Source organism: Numenius arquata, chromosome 14 (genome assembly GCF_964106895.1).
Source record: "Numenius arquata chromosome 14, bNumArq3.hap1.1, whole genome shotgun sequence".
NCBI classification, from domain to species: domain Eukaryota; kingdom Metazoa; phylum Chordata; class Aves; order Charadriiformes; family Scolopacidae; genus Numenius; species Numenius arquata.
Window position 1 is genome coordinate 497,943 of NC_133589.1, and position 15,960 is coordinate 513,902.

The following is a 15,960-nucleotide window of genomic DNA, read 5'->3' on the forward strand; positions in this document are numbered from 1 at the left end:
TTTATTGTATATTTTTAAGGGAAGTGTCTGCTAAAGTAGAGTTTAGAGCATGGTAAGTGGTCCACACAATGAAAAAAAAATCATTAATCAGTGTTTCATTATGTTGCTAAGGCAATGAACAAATAACAGACACTGTCAAGGTAAATAGGGGACTCCTGATTTTCAAGGTTTTGGAGTGTCTTGTGCAGATTCATCCCAATTCTATCTTGTTTGATCCTTTTGAACCTCTAAGACTGCACCATTTCCTGGAATTCTGTGGAAGATAAGAGAATATTTACAGTAGAACTATTAAAATGAAAGGAATAGAAGTAAAAGATTAGTGGCTTATCAAGAGATTTAGAGTAGGAATGAAGAGAAAACAATTACCTGAGAGATGACCAGGGAAGAAGAAACGCATATGGAAGAGAGACATTGTCTAAACTTCCTCTTCTAGACAGTGGAAAGGCAGTGTTTGCTGACATTCATAAGGAATAATGAGATGTTCAAGGTAGTTTTAGCCTCTCTGCATAGTACTGATCTTGGCCAAAACCAAAGGAATGGCTAATACGGAATGTGAGTAAGAAGCAGTTAAGAGCTGAAGAAAAAGAATGAAAAGTGAGTCTGAGTGTCTTATTAGCTGTTTGTAGCGCATCGGCAGTTGAGAAGTGTTGATTTAGAGCACAGTCTAAAGCCAGAACCATCGTGCAGGTTGGTGTGGTGTGATGCTGAGGTATTGTGTTGTACGGTGAGATACGGGTATTTGGAAGATCTTTTAAACGGTTGGGTTCTGTGAGTTAGAGTATCTGATCTGTCCTGTCTCGGAATGACTATATTAGAATGTAGGTTGCTTCGTAAATCATGTGTGTTTATTCTGGCACATTTCCTAAGGAACTGGGTTTAATTCCTTCCAAAGACAGAAACAGAAGGGTTCTGTCCTCTGGCGCGGAGAGCTGGGGAATCTGCACAGCAGCACATTCCCGGCGTGCCAGTCCCTAAGCCCCTTTCATGCTCCCGAGGCAGCTTGTTTCTCTCCTGGGGCAGGGTGCCATTGCTGCCAGCCTTTGGTGAGAGTGTGCTTCCTGTTCAAAATGGGCACAGAAATATGGAATGAGGAGATCGGAGGTTTCTGCACTGAGCTCCATTAACTCACACTGGCATTTCCCTGGGTGAGTGCAATACGCTGCTTCCTAAAACAGCTGCCCCTTCCCCTCTGGTCCTTAACCTGCCGCTGAAGATGAGCAGCATCCATGCCCACGCACAGAGCCCGTGCTGGGATCTCCCCTCGCGGCAGTGACACTTGGTCACTCTGTTCTCCTTAGTATGGACAACAAATACTGAACTACCTGCTGCAAGCTCTTGCGTATTGTGAATGATCTCACTGACGCGTGGAGTTCTGCTGGGAGATAACTGCTGCAAACGAGGCCATGTATGTGCTGTCGGTTCTCCTGTGCAGAGCTGGTTCTTTTGCCCTTGATTTCACATGTGTGTATTACAAGTGATCCTTGTACTGCTTTATATCAGAGTACGCGGGAGGAGAAATAAGGGGTGGTTCCTTTCAAAACAACTGGAAGTTAGAGAGTGAGCAGCAATGGGAAGACCCCTCAGGGCAGCCTCAGTGGGGTTTTTGACGTGCTCGTGCAGAAGGAGTTGCAGAGATGAACCTGTAAGATCAAGGACCGTTTCAGCCCTTAAACAGGTTGCTGCTGCAAGGGTTTCGGTAAAATCACTGGAGGTGCATTAATGTACTGTCAACATAAAAGAGAATCGCATCTCATTTACAACACATCCTGGGGAGCCTTATTATGTGTGTATATATGTATATAACTTAATACCTTCAGCCCCAATTTTACCATCCCCATCATGGTCTGCAGTTGCCAAGAAGGTCTTGGTTTCTGAGGCAGTCAACACTCTGGCTCCACACTCAAACCTCTGAAGGAAATACCTGGGAAGAAAACAACTTTGATTATGATTTTGACAGAATATTATTCTTTTATGCTGGGTGTATAATCAAACTGATAGCTATCAGTAAATAAATTAATCACCACAACAGGCAAGTCCTCCCAACACTGCTTTTTTTTGACAAGCTAAATCTTAGTCACATAACATTTCTGCTTTGTAAGTCCAGCCCTGATACAATTTCTGCCCGCTACCAACATCCAGCCCCAGGGAGTTGCCGTTTTCTATACTGAGCGTTAAAGGCAAGCACTTACTAATTTGATTTTCTCTGTAGGGATTATCTACTTAAATACACCTTCCAGAATCTGCCAAAGGTTTTATCAACGTTTAGCATAACTTGTGCTCACATTTACAGGACAGTTCTGTAAAGTAAAAAGTGCTGATTTTTTGATAGCCTCTAAATAGTTAACACAGAAAATCCTTACTTGAGCTCATCTTCCTCAATAAAGCCACTTTGATCATTGTCGAGAATCCGGAAGATCTCCTTGAGCTGGCTGCTACTCTTTTTAGACATCCCACTGATCTGAAAGAATTTTTTGGGACTAAAGGAATCTGGAGCTGAAAATAAATTAATAAATAAATTAACTCCAGACCACTGCGTTCACTGTTCCTAAATGGTCCGAGGGTGCTGCTTTGTTACATTTAAATTGTTCTAAACATGAATGATAGATAAAGCCTGTCGAAGAATGAATTTTGCCATTCTGCACCATGCCCTCCTAAACATCAAAAAAACCCCCGTGGGGATAGGTTACAAACCTACAATATAAACCCGCCATGAACAAATACGCTGTGGCAGCTGAGTAAAGAGATTACAGAATCTGTTTACAGTATGTGCTTGTTCAGTATTCCTTTGGGACCTAATTAAACTTGCCATGTGTTACACATAGTAATAGATTTTTAGAGTATTAATTGTTTTCTTACCTTGGCAGTCCCGCAGAGCAGCAGCAATATCAGAAGGGCTTAGAATGTCTGTAAGGCTCATTTTAAACCTGTGCAAAATAGTATATTGCAAAGAGATTCATGAAGTGCAAATGCATCTTACAACAAATTGGCTTTTCTGTGTTTCGAAGAATACTATATGGCTAACAAGGTTTCTAAAGATAAATGAATCTGATCAAACCAATGTTGCTGCTGTTCCTAAACAAATTAAAAGACTTAATACATTACTTACTTAAAAATAGCAGTGCTGAAATAATACTTTTTCATTAGATGGATTACATAAATGATGTTGCAAGCTGATGATCAATTTTTTTTTTCATTTACCTGCATCCTGTTTAAGTACAGTACATTTTTAAACTCTGTGTAGCTGTTAATCTGATAATTAGTCTTACTGGAATGCACGGCATCTGGCAATACAAGTAACAGTACATGCAGTGGACAAAAAGACAAGAAGGTTTGCTTCTGTTTTCTCTCCCAACAGCTCTGAAGAATAAAAAGGAAAAGAAAGCTGATACTTATCTAGATAAGGTCCTTCCATATGTAATTCCAGCAATTAAAATAAAAATCTTAGAACAGTGGTTATTGTACTTACTACTGGTGCAGCTCAGCACAGTAATTTAATGTCATTAATCTCAAGTCAGCTGCTCACCTTTATAGCTTTCTCCCTAGGTAAAGGTGAAATAGCTGAGGAGGCAGCAGGCACAGTGGTAACGCTGGCTCTGGCTGGCCACGCTGCCTTATAAAGGATTCAAAAGGTGACAATAACCACGACTTGGGTTACTGTTTCATGGATCAAATGTTTGATTTGAGACCTAGCTCAAATTTCTTCCTTAACTAATTAAACTTTTCTTTCTATTTATATCCTAAGATAATATGGACAAGAAGAACGCTTTTTTTAATAAATCTACTTGTGCTTAATTAAGTACAACTCTGCCATCAAAACACAGCCTTTCAATCTCCAAGTGTGCTAAAGATTTCCAGGTAACCTCTGGCCCTGGAGTTGCTCCTGGGAAGGTGACTGCAGCCGGGAAATCCTTATGGAAAGGAGCTAGTTTGGTTTCCCTAAGTCTGTTGATCCTTTGGAATGCATAGAGGAAGTTGGAGATGAAAGATCAGAGGTGACAGTGTGTCGCTCTGACAAAGATAACTTGTCACTAGGGTAGAGGAAAGCATGCTGTAATTTGGGGTGAGCTTTCTGCAGTGAGCTTGATTGCCTGTTTCCTCACCGTTTTCTAAACAAGTGCTGTCCCCAGTCAGGGGCAGGGCACAGACCAGTGCCTTCAGTGAAACTGTGAAACGAGGTAACGCTGAATGAGCTGATCCTGCTGTCTGTATTCCTTGGGGGATTATGTATAATCAGGTGGCCAATTTAATAATCTATTTTGAATATTTTAAATTACATGAAATCAATAATAGACTTACTTAAAGTTGTAGGAATCAGACGTCGTTTGTGTAGAGATAGATTTATATATGTTTCACAATACACACTCTTACATTCTATTTCCTTAATATGAAATTAAAATTGTAGGTATATATAACTGGGGGTTTATTGTATATTTCAAGAACATTCATTTTGGAAAAAAAACCTTAAGAAAATTTGGAACAGCAGATATGAGGTTTACCTTCTCAGACAAAAGTCTATTTCCATCTTTAGGGGGGTTTATGTGGACAAAATTCTAGGATGAAGACCAATAAAAACCACATGTATTTTGGTTAGAGTTTACTGTGTAAGTCTGTTATGGTATCCAAAGTAATGTTCTTCTGATACATGAGCATTGTTTTATTTTTTAATGAGTGGAAATAGCATGGTGTGCTGAACAAGTAATATTTTTTGTAGTAGCAAAAGTTATAAATGATGCTGTGGAGTAGAGGAGTAATTAATAAATCTAAGCTTTGGTGTAAGTGAATGGACTACCGTGCATTTAGTCCTGGTTGGTTTAACGGCAGTGAGAAGAGCATCAAGCGCAGCCAGTTGTTCCATAGCCCCTGTTTGCCTGGGTTTGGAGAGAGAAATACAAGGTATAATTAACACGAAAAGCTGATTTGTACGAGTTGAAGATCTGATTTCAGGTACTTTGATGTTATTGCCGTTTATCTTCTTTGCTCAGCACTATATGTTCATACCGCTTCCTGTCTGAGGTGTGCGTGACGTTGTGGTCAGTCGGACAGGGCAGGGGATGAAGCACGGGCTGTCCCGAAACAGCTTCCATCCTTGTGGGTACCTTTCTGCACTCGGTTGTGAATTTTCTCCTTTACAATCTTTTCAAGTTTTGAGTTTTAACAGAAGGTTTTTTTTACTGATTCCACTTGACATTTTTACTGCCAAGATGTTTGTAGAGCAAGGTGTTTTTTTAGACCTGTGTGATAGTGCCATCGGTGTGACTTTGTAGTAGGCTTCCTTTATTTCTGCTTGCTGCTACACGCTGCTCACCCAACTGCCGGCTTTGTTTACATTTTGGACTTGCCATACGACACTAATTATTAAAAGCTAATAAGAATGAGGAAATTGAAATGAAGTAGAAGTAAATGATGAGCTCAAAATACGTCTGTGACTAATTCAGGCGTTGTATTAAAATACAAGCACCAAATGCTCCAAGAACTGCATCTGGTTACCTCATACTCCCTGCCGTGGCACAGGGTGCTGAACTGTTTTTACGTGTATTCAACAGTAGTAAAGTACCCAGAATTAGTATCATATTAAAATAAGATTTCAAATAAAAGTGAGCTGATTGCTACAATAAGTTCACTATTATTGCTTACGAAGGGATCTTTTAATGTTTGAAATTCAACACTGACAACAAAAGTGATGCTAATCCTGGCTGAAAGATGGTTTACAAAAGCCTAAAAGAGCTGAATTTCAGAATCAAGTTGATGTCACTGTATATTGATACTGGTGGGAATCTAAGGTTACTGGGTTTTATTTATTTATTAACGACACTTCATCTGAAGTACAGGTTTCCCTCCACTACAATTAGAATGAAATAATCAGGGATGAGTATATTATATAAAGGGATGTTTTAATTAGGTAATCTATTTCATAGCTAAATTTTCTGCCTGTTTTCCTTACTTCTGGGGTATGTGGTAACTTTGGTGATTATAATCACTTTAGGGCTTCAAAAACTGAGATCTACAAAAGAGATTTTCTAAAAGATACTATGCAAGCAATGTAATGCTATAAAGGAAACACCTAATAATCCAACCAGAACAGCAGCTGGTAGGTAACGGGCAGTTAACAGTAGAGCAGAATCTGGTACAGAGTCGGACTGTCGCATAGTTTCCAGGAACGTTTAGCACTTGTTCCTATGAAGTTCAAGAAAAATTATTAATATATTTTTTGTTTGTTTACTTGTTTTTGGTGTTTTGTCCTACTGGGGACATCTGAAAGTGCTATGAGTTGTTCATCTGAAGATATATGTACTTGTATAACTTTATTTCTGTTGTTTGCCCCCGCGGTGTCTTTACGCACAGTATATAAAGGAATATTAAAGCCTTTTTTTTTGGTTCCGGACTTCCAGAATTAAACTTGAAGGTGTAGTTCTGAGAAATACAGAACATAATAATTATCAATAATTATCAATAATTATCAATTACCAGTTAGTTGTCAGTAAACATTGATTAGTTCTTGCTAGGAATCTAAACGTATAAACAACTGTTTTCAAATCAAGTAACATTGACTTCTCTAATGAGCAGCGGAAAGTTGTTTTGCTAACTCATTGGCAGGTTGTGGACTAGTCTTGTACTCTTTGTGTTCTGTTTGCTATAAAGTACAGAGTTAATTAGCAGTGGCAATCAACCAAAGCCATGGCTTCGAGGCAATGCAGAAGGAACATCAGCAGTTGTGTGGGGTGAGATCAGAGGCGAGGTGTTAACCTGAGACCAGCTGCAGTGGTGTCAGGAGATGCGGGACCGTACGGCCGTAGGGCCAGACAATGGTATCGTGGGCCTGGGTAGCGGGTTCTGCCTTTGGCACGAGTTGGGAAGTAACTAAAATAGATACTCAGTGACCTGTGTGGTTGGCATTAGCGTTGGTGTCTCAATGGTGATGGCAGACAATCTTAGTGTGAGCGTAGTTACAATCATTGAAACGGGACATTGCAACAAAATGAGTTCTATTGTGCCACTTTGAGTTGTCTCTTAAGGCACATGCCTTAATCATATAGAAATAATTACAGAATCTGTTTTGAGTGGTTGCTTGGGACATAGTCTTTTACAGAATCACAGAATATTTTTGGTTGGATGGGACCTTTGAGATCATCGAGTCCAACCAACAAAAAAAAAAAAAAAAACCAAACAAAAACCAAACCAAAACAAAAACACCCAAAAAATCCAAGAACACCAACACCAAAACCAAACCAAACCAAACGCCCACAACCCCACCCCACCCATTTAACCCTTAATTTTACCCTATTTAACAAAGAGGTTTAAGAATATGGTTTAGTATTTGACTAATTTGGTACAGGGCATTACTATAACAAAGGATGAAATCCAGGCCTTGGAAGGCTCAGTGACAAAGCTTTCTTTCCCCGCAGCACACAGAGACTACTATCCCGAGCACCGAGCAGAGCGCTGGACGGTGGAACCCAGGATACAGGATACGTCCTGCAGCACTGTGGGTCTGGAGCTAAACGAAGACAGGTACTTCTCTCGTGTTAGGAGAAATGTCTTGTGTACTCTCCCCAGTTTAGGTTATGCCCTTATTGTTCTGTGTAAATGAGATTGAGTTCTCTTTGAAAATGATAGCAGAATAGACTAACATAAACTGATTAATAGTGAAACTGATTCACAGAGATTGTTCTGATCAGGATACTTTTTCACTTAAAAAGCTGTCTTGGGATACTGCTCCTAGCATTTGAGATCCTGTGTCATTGTCTTTAAATGCACTTGCAAGTGCTTCTGTGACTCAGTAACACAATTTTCTGACTCTGACCCTAAATGTAATTGTCTAAGATGTTTCTGTCTGCTGTCAGCATTAAAGCATTTAAGCACAGGCTTAAAACACGCACATAAAGCATGTGACAAAATTGTGTTGACAAAAGGCAGCCACATATTTAGGGACTCTGGTGGAAAGGGCTGGATGGAAACATTTGCACAATACAGGCCATGGTCTTACACCTCCAAATTTCTGATTCCAGAAGAGCGCTCTTCACTTTCGGGGGGGCTGTGGGAATGTATGTTTGTGGTCATGCAGCAGTCTTTCCAGGTGTGGCCTTACAGGCACAGTTTGAAGAGCTTTCTTAAAGCACATAATAAATGGTTACAGAAATGTTACAGTACCCGACAGCCTGTGTCAGTGAGAGACAGAGAGGAAAGGGAGGAAGGGTGTTCTTGTAGATAGAAAACGGCATTTTCTTCACCAGTCTGCTTTGTGGCAATACTGGAATAAGGAGAGGTCTGAAAACATCTCTAGTCACAGGCTCTTCTTAACTTTCTGGAGTGATCACTGAAGCTGATATCAGACTTAACTTGTCGTTAATTTTTTACTGTTCTTAATGGAATGGTAAGTGGTGAAATTGTCTTAGATTTGTAGACCTAGCAAGCTAATCAGTGTGGAAGTAAGTGTGGTTAAATGAAGGAGCTGCCTGTTAACTCAGGAGTTATCTGAGCTGGCTGTGCCTCTCTCTCTCAGGTAGCCATTAGTATTGGTACGATGCTTGAAGATCTTCGGGTGACCCATATTACATGGTGAAAATATAAAACATGGTATCAGCTGAGGTACATAGCATTTTCTGACAATAATGATAGCTTTTAGCCCTGCAGTCAGACCGCATTATTCATTCCACAGAATTTCCTTTGTTTATTGCTCTCCTGAGATGTCATTGAAATCATAAATGTGAGTTTGATGGATAATTCTTTTTTCACTATTAAGGAAAATTCTACAGTATTAGGGCCTGGTTAATTCATTAGAGTTAATGGAAACATATTTTTGGCTGATGTATAAGGCATGAACACGTTATTGAGTATTCATTAAAGTCCTGTAGATTGCTTAAATTTTGTGTAATATGATGATTTCCCCAACATCGTATTGAAGTTTCCTTCCTTCTCTGTAACATCTTATCATAAATGTGTTCTGCATCAGAACCGCTACAACATTAGCAGGTCATTTTGAAAGGAAGATTTTTCATCTGCAAATACTGAAACAATCTTCTTAAACAGCTCCAGCAAATACGGTATGAGACAGTCATACAGTTTTTTAATGCCCAAGAACAGACTTTTCAAGAGTTCCAAATTTTTCTAAAAGAGTACCTAAGAGCAGCTGTTGTGGGAAGTCTAGTGTTCAGGATGGTTAAAGCCATATAGACATTTTAGAAGGCTGTTTGGTTATCTCTTTATTTTCGTCACATCTGTAAGCCTAAAAATCCCATACATCATAGTGTCTAGTTAGGTACTGTTCGCAATTAGTTCGTTTTTTATAACTTAATTTGATTGCTGTGTATGTTTGCATTATGATAAAATGGCAATGACATCAAACTCTTGCTTTTCAACCAGAACCCTAACTTAGTGCGCAACCTGGAGGAACTTTGCATTCTTCTCATTCCTTACTTCTGGCTTGCTAATTCAGTCTGTCTGTAAAGAAAAGATTAATTTCCAAGCAATTTTTTAATTATACTTTCCTCAACAAACATTTATGTGTTTATTTTTACAACCCTGTGAGATGTGGGCAGTATGTTATCCTCAATTTTGAGGCGGAGAAAAGCAGCAAAGCTTGGATTAGTTTGGGGCAACAAGCCCCAATTTGCCACGATGGATCACCAGGGACTTGATTTTTCAAAGTGCTTTTCACCTATTTGTGTCCAAAACACCGCTGCCTTTGCCTTCAGTTGCATTTGTGAGGACTGTAAAAACACATCTTCTCTAATTAGAGTGCCATGCAAAATAAACAACCTAGAATTGTGATAACAGTTAGTACTCTTCACATTGATGTTGTGAGAGCTCGTTTTGGCACAACTGGAGTTGATCTGACTGAAGAGTCTCTGTTCTGGCTCTGTGTGCAGCCCCTCGGGTGGCCCAGGGACAGAGGGGAGCTCTGGGCCCCCGACTCCTGCGCGGTGCAGGGTCACCCACGTCTCGTGTCTCTGTGCCGGGGTGTGCAGCTTGCCAGGTACCACTGGCTGTGTGATCCGCTGGCTCGGGGACAGGCCCTGGGGCTTGGCACTACAGGCATTCAGTGTGCCAGGGGACACACCAGAAGGTATTTATTCCCCAGCTGCAAACTGCCACCACAGACCTTTCCTTCCAGACCTTCCTGAGACCTCCATCCTGCCCCAAGATCTGAGACACAGGGTCCCCTACTTTGGAAAACAAAATGATTTAATCTGGCAAAAGTGAGTCATCAATAGAAGTGGAGAAGTGGGTACTGGGAGTGTTCCGATGGGAATTAATTGATGCTGACGGAGCACTGGTGTAACTTCTTGTCAGTGGAACAATAGTGCCATCAGGTGGGCAGGAAGGTGAGTGATTCCTTGGAGAATTTTGAATGTATTGCTGTTTCAGCAATCCAGACACATCTTGCATCCACTTGATCTTATATTAAAATTGGCAGCTTAATTAACGCTAGGTCCTGCCATTTAATTAGCGTATGAAACATAATCAGTTGCATAAAGAATGACATAAAAATGCATGGAGCATTAAATACACCTCTTCATTAAATACCACTGCTACCAGTTACCGTAACCAGGTTTTACACCAAGGCATTTTATTAATTCTATGCTTTTACAACGGGTACTAGCTATTTATGCAAATATTGACAATTAAATGGCCCACAGAGATGCTTTTAATTCCTCCTTCTCTTGATATTTTTTACTAGAATCTTTAGTGCCCAAAATTCAGGTGAGCAGAGCGGATTCCAGTTCAGTCTCCCAGTGGTACAAGGACCTTCTGCTTAAAACATTGGGGAAGGTGGTTTAAGTAGTGCTTGCACTACTTCAGATGTTTTCCAGCAATATGAAATCACTTGCCAGCAATTGTTCTCCCAGGGTACAAAATGTGTAAATAAATAGTAGGCTTGCAGTAGGAAATACTGTTTATGGCACAGATGTCTCAGGTCTTTATCTTGGCTGCTTGTTAAGATTTGACCAGAGCTTGAAACTCTGAAAAAGAAATAAAAGAATAGTAAGATGGGACCACATTTTGTAATAGCACGGTCAAAAATGTGTTTAATTTTTAGAGTTAAAATGGGAGACTAATGATATTTCATCTGATAATCATTGTATACTCATAATAGTAGATACTTAAGGCAAAGAAAGTGTTGCATTTAAGTGTCACGTTGTACAGTGGTTCAATAGTAAAAAGCAGTGAAATTATATACTGAAATTTTACAAATATACGATTTAGGTTTCAATCCTGAAAAAATCTCTGTAGATGAAAAAGGTGAAAAAAGACTGACCACCTGTAGGTAAGGGCAGAATATGGAGCAGCTCCTGTGTTAAATCCTCTCTACAGTACAGCAGACGAGAGCACCTCAGAGTCAGATCCACAGCATCCCGCATGTGGAGCGGGGCAGCTGCCTAGAGCGGCCGTTGCAAAGGCCCAGCAGCAGGTATTACTGGGTTTAATGCAGTCACTCTCACCATCCACTCCAATTTTACCATCTCCATCGCTGTCACCTGCTGCCAGGAAGGCCTTGGTCTCAGCATCGGTCAACACTCTGGCACTGGCTGAGAAATTCTGCAGGAAAAGCCTGTTAAAGGGAAGAGGACAAACAAGTGAGATGCGCTCAGTACTGGCAGCATTTAGAGTTTGTTAGTGGTAACAGCTGTAAAATTTCAAGCGTGATTCAATTCTTGAGACTGTATCAAAAGCTTTTTTCAATGATTTTTAATTCAATGGCAAACCTTCCTCTAACTTCGGTGAGAATAAGGGTGAGAAAGGAAGAGGATGTTTCATCACAGTGTGAAAATCCTTCATCATGTTTTGATTTCATTGGATTAAAAAAGGCAAAATTAAAACTGACTCTGTAGTGAAAGGATTCATCTTGCCTCGTGTTATCTTCCTTCTTTTCTCCTAAGATGTAGACTCTTAAAGAGTGGCGGGAATTTTTCTAACCTTACTGTAACTTCAAAGTCAGATGAATATGATCTTCATGTGATCCAAATAAAGATGAGAGAAAAATAGTGCTTTGAATTCAGTCTAGTAAAAGATCTTGGAATAATAAGAAGCCAACTCAAGCAGAACTGCTATTTTTATCTTCACAGTCCGTCAGTTATCCCTACATGAAACAAGTCATTTCAGTGCTATCAGAGTGTTTTCTCCTTGTCATCCAGCCTTTCCTTCATTATTTGTCTTGCAGCTCCTTCAGCACAAGCACACACACATGCAGACACACACCATTGTCTCTCATTCAAAGAGACAGAAGGAAAGGGAGTATTGCTGATCTTATCCTGCATCTTGAGACAATAAAACACAAGCCTGTTGGTAACTCATTTTTTAATTTACTTACTTCAGTTCATCTTCCTCAATAAAGCCGCTCCTGTCCTGGTCGAGAATTCCGAAGACTTGGGTGAGCTGGTCTTTGGACTTGGAGTTGAGACCCACTTTGACAAAAAAGGTTTTGTAATAGAACGAATCGGCAGCTGAAATAAGCAGGAAGAGATGAAGAAAAGTAGTAAAACATCTAGAACGAAAAAAAATTAGCTTTTTGGTCAGAAGGCAGCAAACTGTTTTGCAATACAGTGAGGGTCATTACAAATCTTTGATTTTCCTGAGTTTGTTTCAGATTAATGAGATTTTTCCATCAATGATCTCTCAAACCAAGGAAGGTAAACATTGACTGTGGTCTTCATCATGCAAGAACATACATTTGTAAACAGGTACTTCACTCAGACGTAAATTCACAGAACTTGATGATAAAAATTGCACTCGTATTGAAATCAACGGGAGTTTTATTATTCTGTGAAAAAAACAGGATTTCAGTCTCTGGATATTTTCATGCTTAAAATTGCTGCAATGCACAGGTGTTGATGGGCGCCTGTACTGGGCTGGCAAAGATTAAAACTTGCATCTGTTTCATTACCTTGCCTCCTTTTTCTCTTTTTGGTAAAACCATTAAAGCTGTAATTAGCAAACAGACATAACGAGAACATCTTACCATGTACCCTGGAGAGGAAATCAACATGATTCTGTTCCCAGTGGAATTGGGACATTGGGGTAGTGAGGACAAAGGAATTTGACAGATAAACTGCAAAGCCAAACTTAAAACCTAAATGTTACCTTGACAGCTCCGTAGGCCAGCAGCAATTTCAGCTTCTGTCAGGATACCAGCAAGAGCCATCTCAAAGCTGCTGTAAAATGAAAAACAGTACTGAGTAGGGTTGATGCTGATCCTGCCCTGCCAGCCCGTGGTGCTGCCCCAGGGACAGCCCCGGTTGAGCCCTGGGGCAGTGGCAGCCTGAGCCCCTGGGAACCAGGGGAGCCGAGTGATACACGTGGTGCATCTGCCTCGCTCTTATCTCTAGTTAAGTCTTCAGGTGCACAAGCTGAGGACAAAACCAGACATATTTATACAACTGCATGGCATTTGGGGATCTTTGGTTATATCCATGCATTTTTGTGTGGATTATCGTGATGTCTTCCAAAGCTCCAGAGGAAAGATTGAACTCACCTTGCCACTTAGTTTCCCCCAAGCCAAGAACCGAAAAAAGATCTGCAGAGTCTTCTTGACTTAATTATTTTTCAAATGACGGAGATAATGACTTACATAGACCTTAGTTAAGTCCTCTGACCTTTTACAGAAGTCCTAAAGCCACGTGATGGCTCTGATACCCCAGGGGATAAATTACTGCGGCTGACAAGACCTGCTAGCTAATCAGATTGATATTTACATCCCAAAGGAATGTGCATGGTGTTTTAGACAATATATAAGGTTTATGCCATACAGAGTAAATCCTCTCAGCTTGCACCTATTTTTAGGCTAGGGAATGATTTTTGATCTGTGAATGAAAAAATATAAATTGGTTTTGTTGCTTAATGATAGCTACAAATGGACATCTTCGTGGTAGACTTTGACTTTTAAGGGCCCGATCCTGATAGGAATTACCCATGAAACATTACTCCTGTAATTGCCCTAATTCTTTTCAAATAATACTAATGCTGATGCATTTGTAATAGATATATCTGACATGCAAGTAGAATCTCACAGATAAAACTTTCAATTTTTAATCAGCCCAAAGTATTTTTAATAAGCTGGTATATAAGCTTTGGTTACCTGATTACTGAAATATGTACTTTAGACTATAAAAGTCTCTATATTGAAGACATTTGCTCAGTTTAGTTCATTGCATGGTGCACATTTTAAATCACCGTAAGAAAGTGTGTTCATTTAGAGAATGAAGGTTGTCAGTTGTTCAGCAGCACACAGGAGTGGTAGATCCGTGATATGTAGTTCTTTCTTGCTGTACTGAGAAAATAAACTCCTGTAAGGATTCAAACAGAAGCTAAGCTCAGGTTGGAGCTTTTCTCACACTGGTTGTTCGTAGGATCCTTGGCTATCTCATAAAATCTGGTGGAACTTAATTGCTTTGAGCATGGCTGCAATTGGCCGATGGTGTAAAAAGCCTTTGGGAGAAAATTTCACACCCACCCATACATAAACGTGCACTGGGATTTCAGTGTATGCATTGTAGATTTCAGTAATATTTGAGTAATGCCATTACATTTAAAATAAAGCCTAACACTTGGTCATTATAACAGAAAGCTGCCATCTTTTCTTTCAAAAATTATATACATGAAAATACAAACATCTCATCTCGCACATCTTAGTTTCCCTTGATCATTTCCAAGAGAAGAACGCTTAGGAGAAGCACTAACTGTACTGTTGTAAAGCCATGCTGTGGGGTACATTGAGCATTGTGAAAGCAAAGTTTTCTGGACTGTATAAGATCAACTGAGCAAGTTACTTTTAAAGGCATTTTATCCCAAACTGGTGGATATATAAACAAAACGATGCAATCTTTCCATCTTGGAATCTAGCTATGCATTTGTTTCAGATTCCCAGGGAAATAACTGAGAGTATGGCCTGGTATCACAGAGGATCTGGTAACTGTGTTGGAATTACTGAGCATTCAGGAAATAATCCTTGTGAGAAGACCACATTGAGCTTGCAAAGCGTTTACCAATGGTAACAGTTTTTGAGTGTTTCTGTGGCAAACCAGAGCTTGCCCATAGATGGCACCAAAGACAGTGGAGTCCAGCCGGGAAATCTCTGCTTGGGGTGAGAGAGAGCCCAGGGGCTGAGCATCAGAACGGGTTAGGGGTGGTTAACGGTTCTCTGGCAAGGGAGAGGAGAGCAAGGAATAGATATTTAAAAGAAAAAAACTCCGGTTTACCAAACGACTGGAAAGACTGGAATATAAACAGACTAAATTGAAAACTCAGAAATAATTCCGGGGGGCTTTCCTTTAGTGATGATTCAGAAGAACAGGTTTTTTGTCTGTCTAACAAACCCAGGTGTTACAGTCTGTCAGGGACATCATTGCAAATGTAGGATCAGTTTGTCCTGGAAGCCTGGGAGTTGGAGCAGAAAGTTAGTACCTGGGAAATACCAGCTGATTAGTATCTAGTTGGAATGAAGCTGATACGTATTTGCATATTCTACTTTGACATAGTTCCCCTTTGAACTTGGGGTCAATGGTATCTTTGTAACCGCAGAGGAAGGCATTGTCTAGGGGTACCGTCTTTCATGTTGTAACCTGGGTGGTGATCGGTTTTCTTTTCTGGAGCTTGATATACAAAAGCTCTGATTTTCTTGTTTTCATGAATGTAAGACGTACTGATGAGCAAATCAAAAGTTACGGAGCAGCCGTATCCCAGCTGCTGGATCACTTGCTCTGTAGGCCCCTGGTGCAGACAGTGTCCCACAAAGTCCGTACCAACGTCATGGTGTCTGTCTGGGCTTGCAAGCAAAAACAATGTGGAAATTAATCTTCATACAGTGTGAACACTTTAAACTAATTTGTATTCCACAGCACCCACTTACTAAAAAGGTTTAAAATATTTGAACAATTAAGCATGAAAATGTTAGGTAGACATCTGTTGAGGGATTTAATCAAGTTGCATCTATTTCAGTAACCCGTTCCAGGAAATGAATCCAGC

The 15,960-nt window shown here is 40.1% G+C and overlaps 2 protein-coding genes across 2 annotated transcripts; both read right to left on the bottom strand.

Annotated features, from left to right (window-relative positions):
• Positions 1 to 227: 227 nt before the first annotated feature.
• Positions 228 to 2,917, bottom strand: LOC141471708 (parvalbumin, thymic CPV3). Its single transcript, XM_074158355.1, has 4 exons — positions 2,857 to 2,917; positions 2,361 to 2,493; positions 1,812 to 1,921; positions 228 to 253 (listed from the first exon to the last, which is right to left on the bottom strand). The coding sequence occupies exons 1-4, from the start codon at positions 2,915 to 2,917 to the stop codon at positions 228 to 230; spliced, it is 330 nt and encodes a 109-aa protein (XP_074014456.1).
• Positions 2,918 to 10,935: 8,018 nt separating this feature from the next.
• Positions 10,936 to 13,186, bottom strand: LOC141471693 (parvalbumin beta-like). Its single transcript, XM_074158330.1, has 4 exons — positions 13,081 to 13,186; positions 12,311 to 12,443; positions 11,442 to 11,551; positions 10,936 to 10,961 (listed from the first exon to the last, which is right to left on the bottom strand). The coding sequence occupies exons 1-4, from the start codon at positions 13,139 to 13,141 to the stop codon at positions 10,936 to 10,938; spliced, it is 330 nt and encodes a 109-aa protein (XP_074014431.1). The 5' UTR covers positions 13,142 to 13,186.
• Positions 13,187 to 15,960: the final 2,774 nt, after the last annotated feature.

Bases quoted from the DNA above. Each gene is read 5' to 3' on its own strand.
- LOC141471708 (XM_074158355.1), bottom strand. From the start codon at position 2,917: ATGAGCCTTACAGACATTCTAAGCCCTTCTGATATTGCTGCTGCTCTG. The intron at 1,922-2,360 runs GTAAGGATTTTC...TTTTCTTCCCAG, and splicing joins ATTGAGGAAGATGAGCTCAA to GTATTTCCTTCAGAGGTTTG. The intron at 254-1,811 runs GTATTAAGTTAT...TATCTTCCACAG, and splicing joins TGGTAAAATTGGGGCTGAAG to AATTCCAGGAAATGGTGCAG.
- LOC141471693 (XM_074158330.1), bottom strand. From the start codon at position 13,141: ATGGCTCTTGCTGGTATCCTGACAGAAGCTGAAATTGCTGCTGGCCTA. The intron at 11,552-12,310 runs GTAAGTAAATTA...TCCCTTTAACAG, and splicing joins ATTGAGGAAGATGAACTGAA to GCTTTTCCTGCAGAATTTCT. The intron at 10,962-11,441 runs GTGAGAGTGACT...TTTCTTTTTCAG, and splicing joins TGGTAAAATTGGAGTGGATG to AGTTTCAAGCTCTGGTCAAA.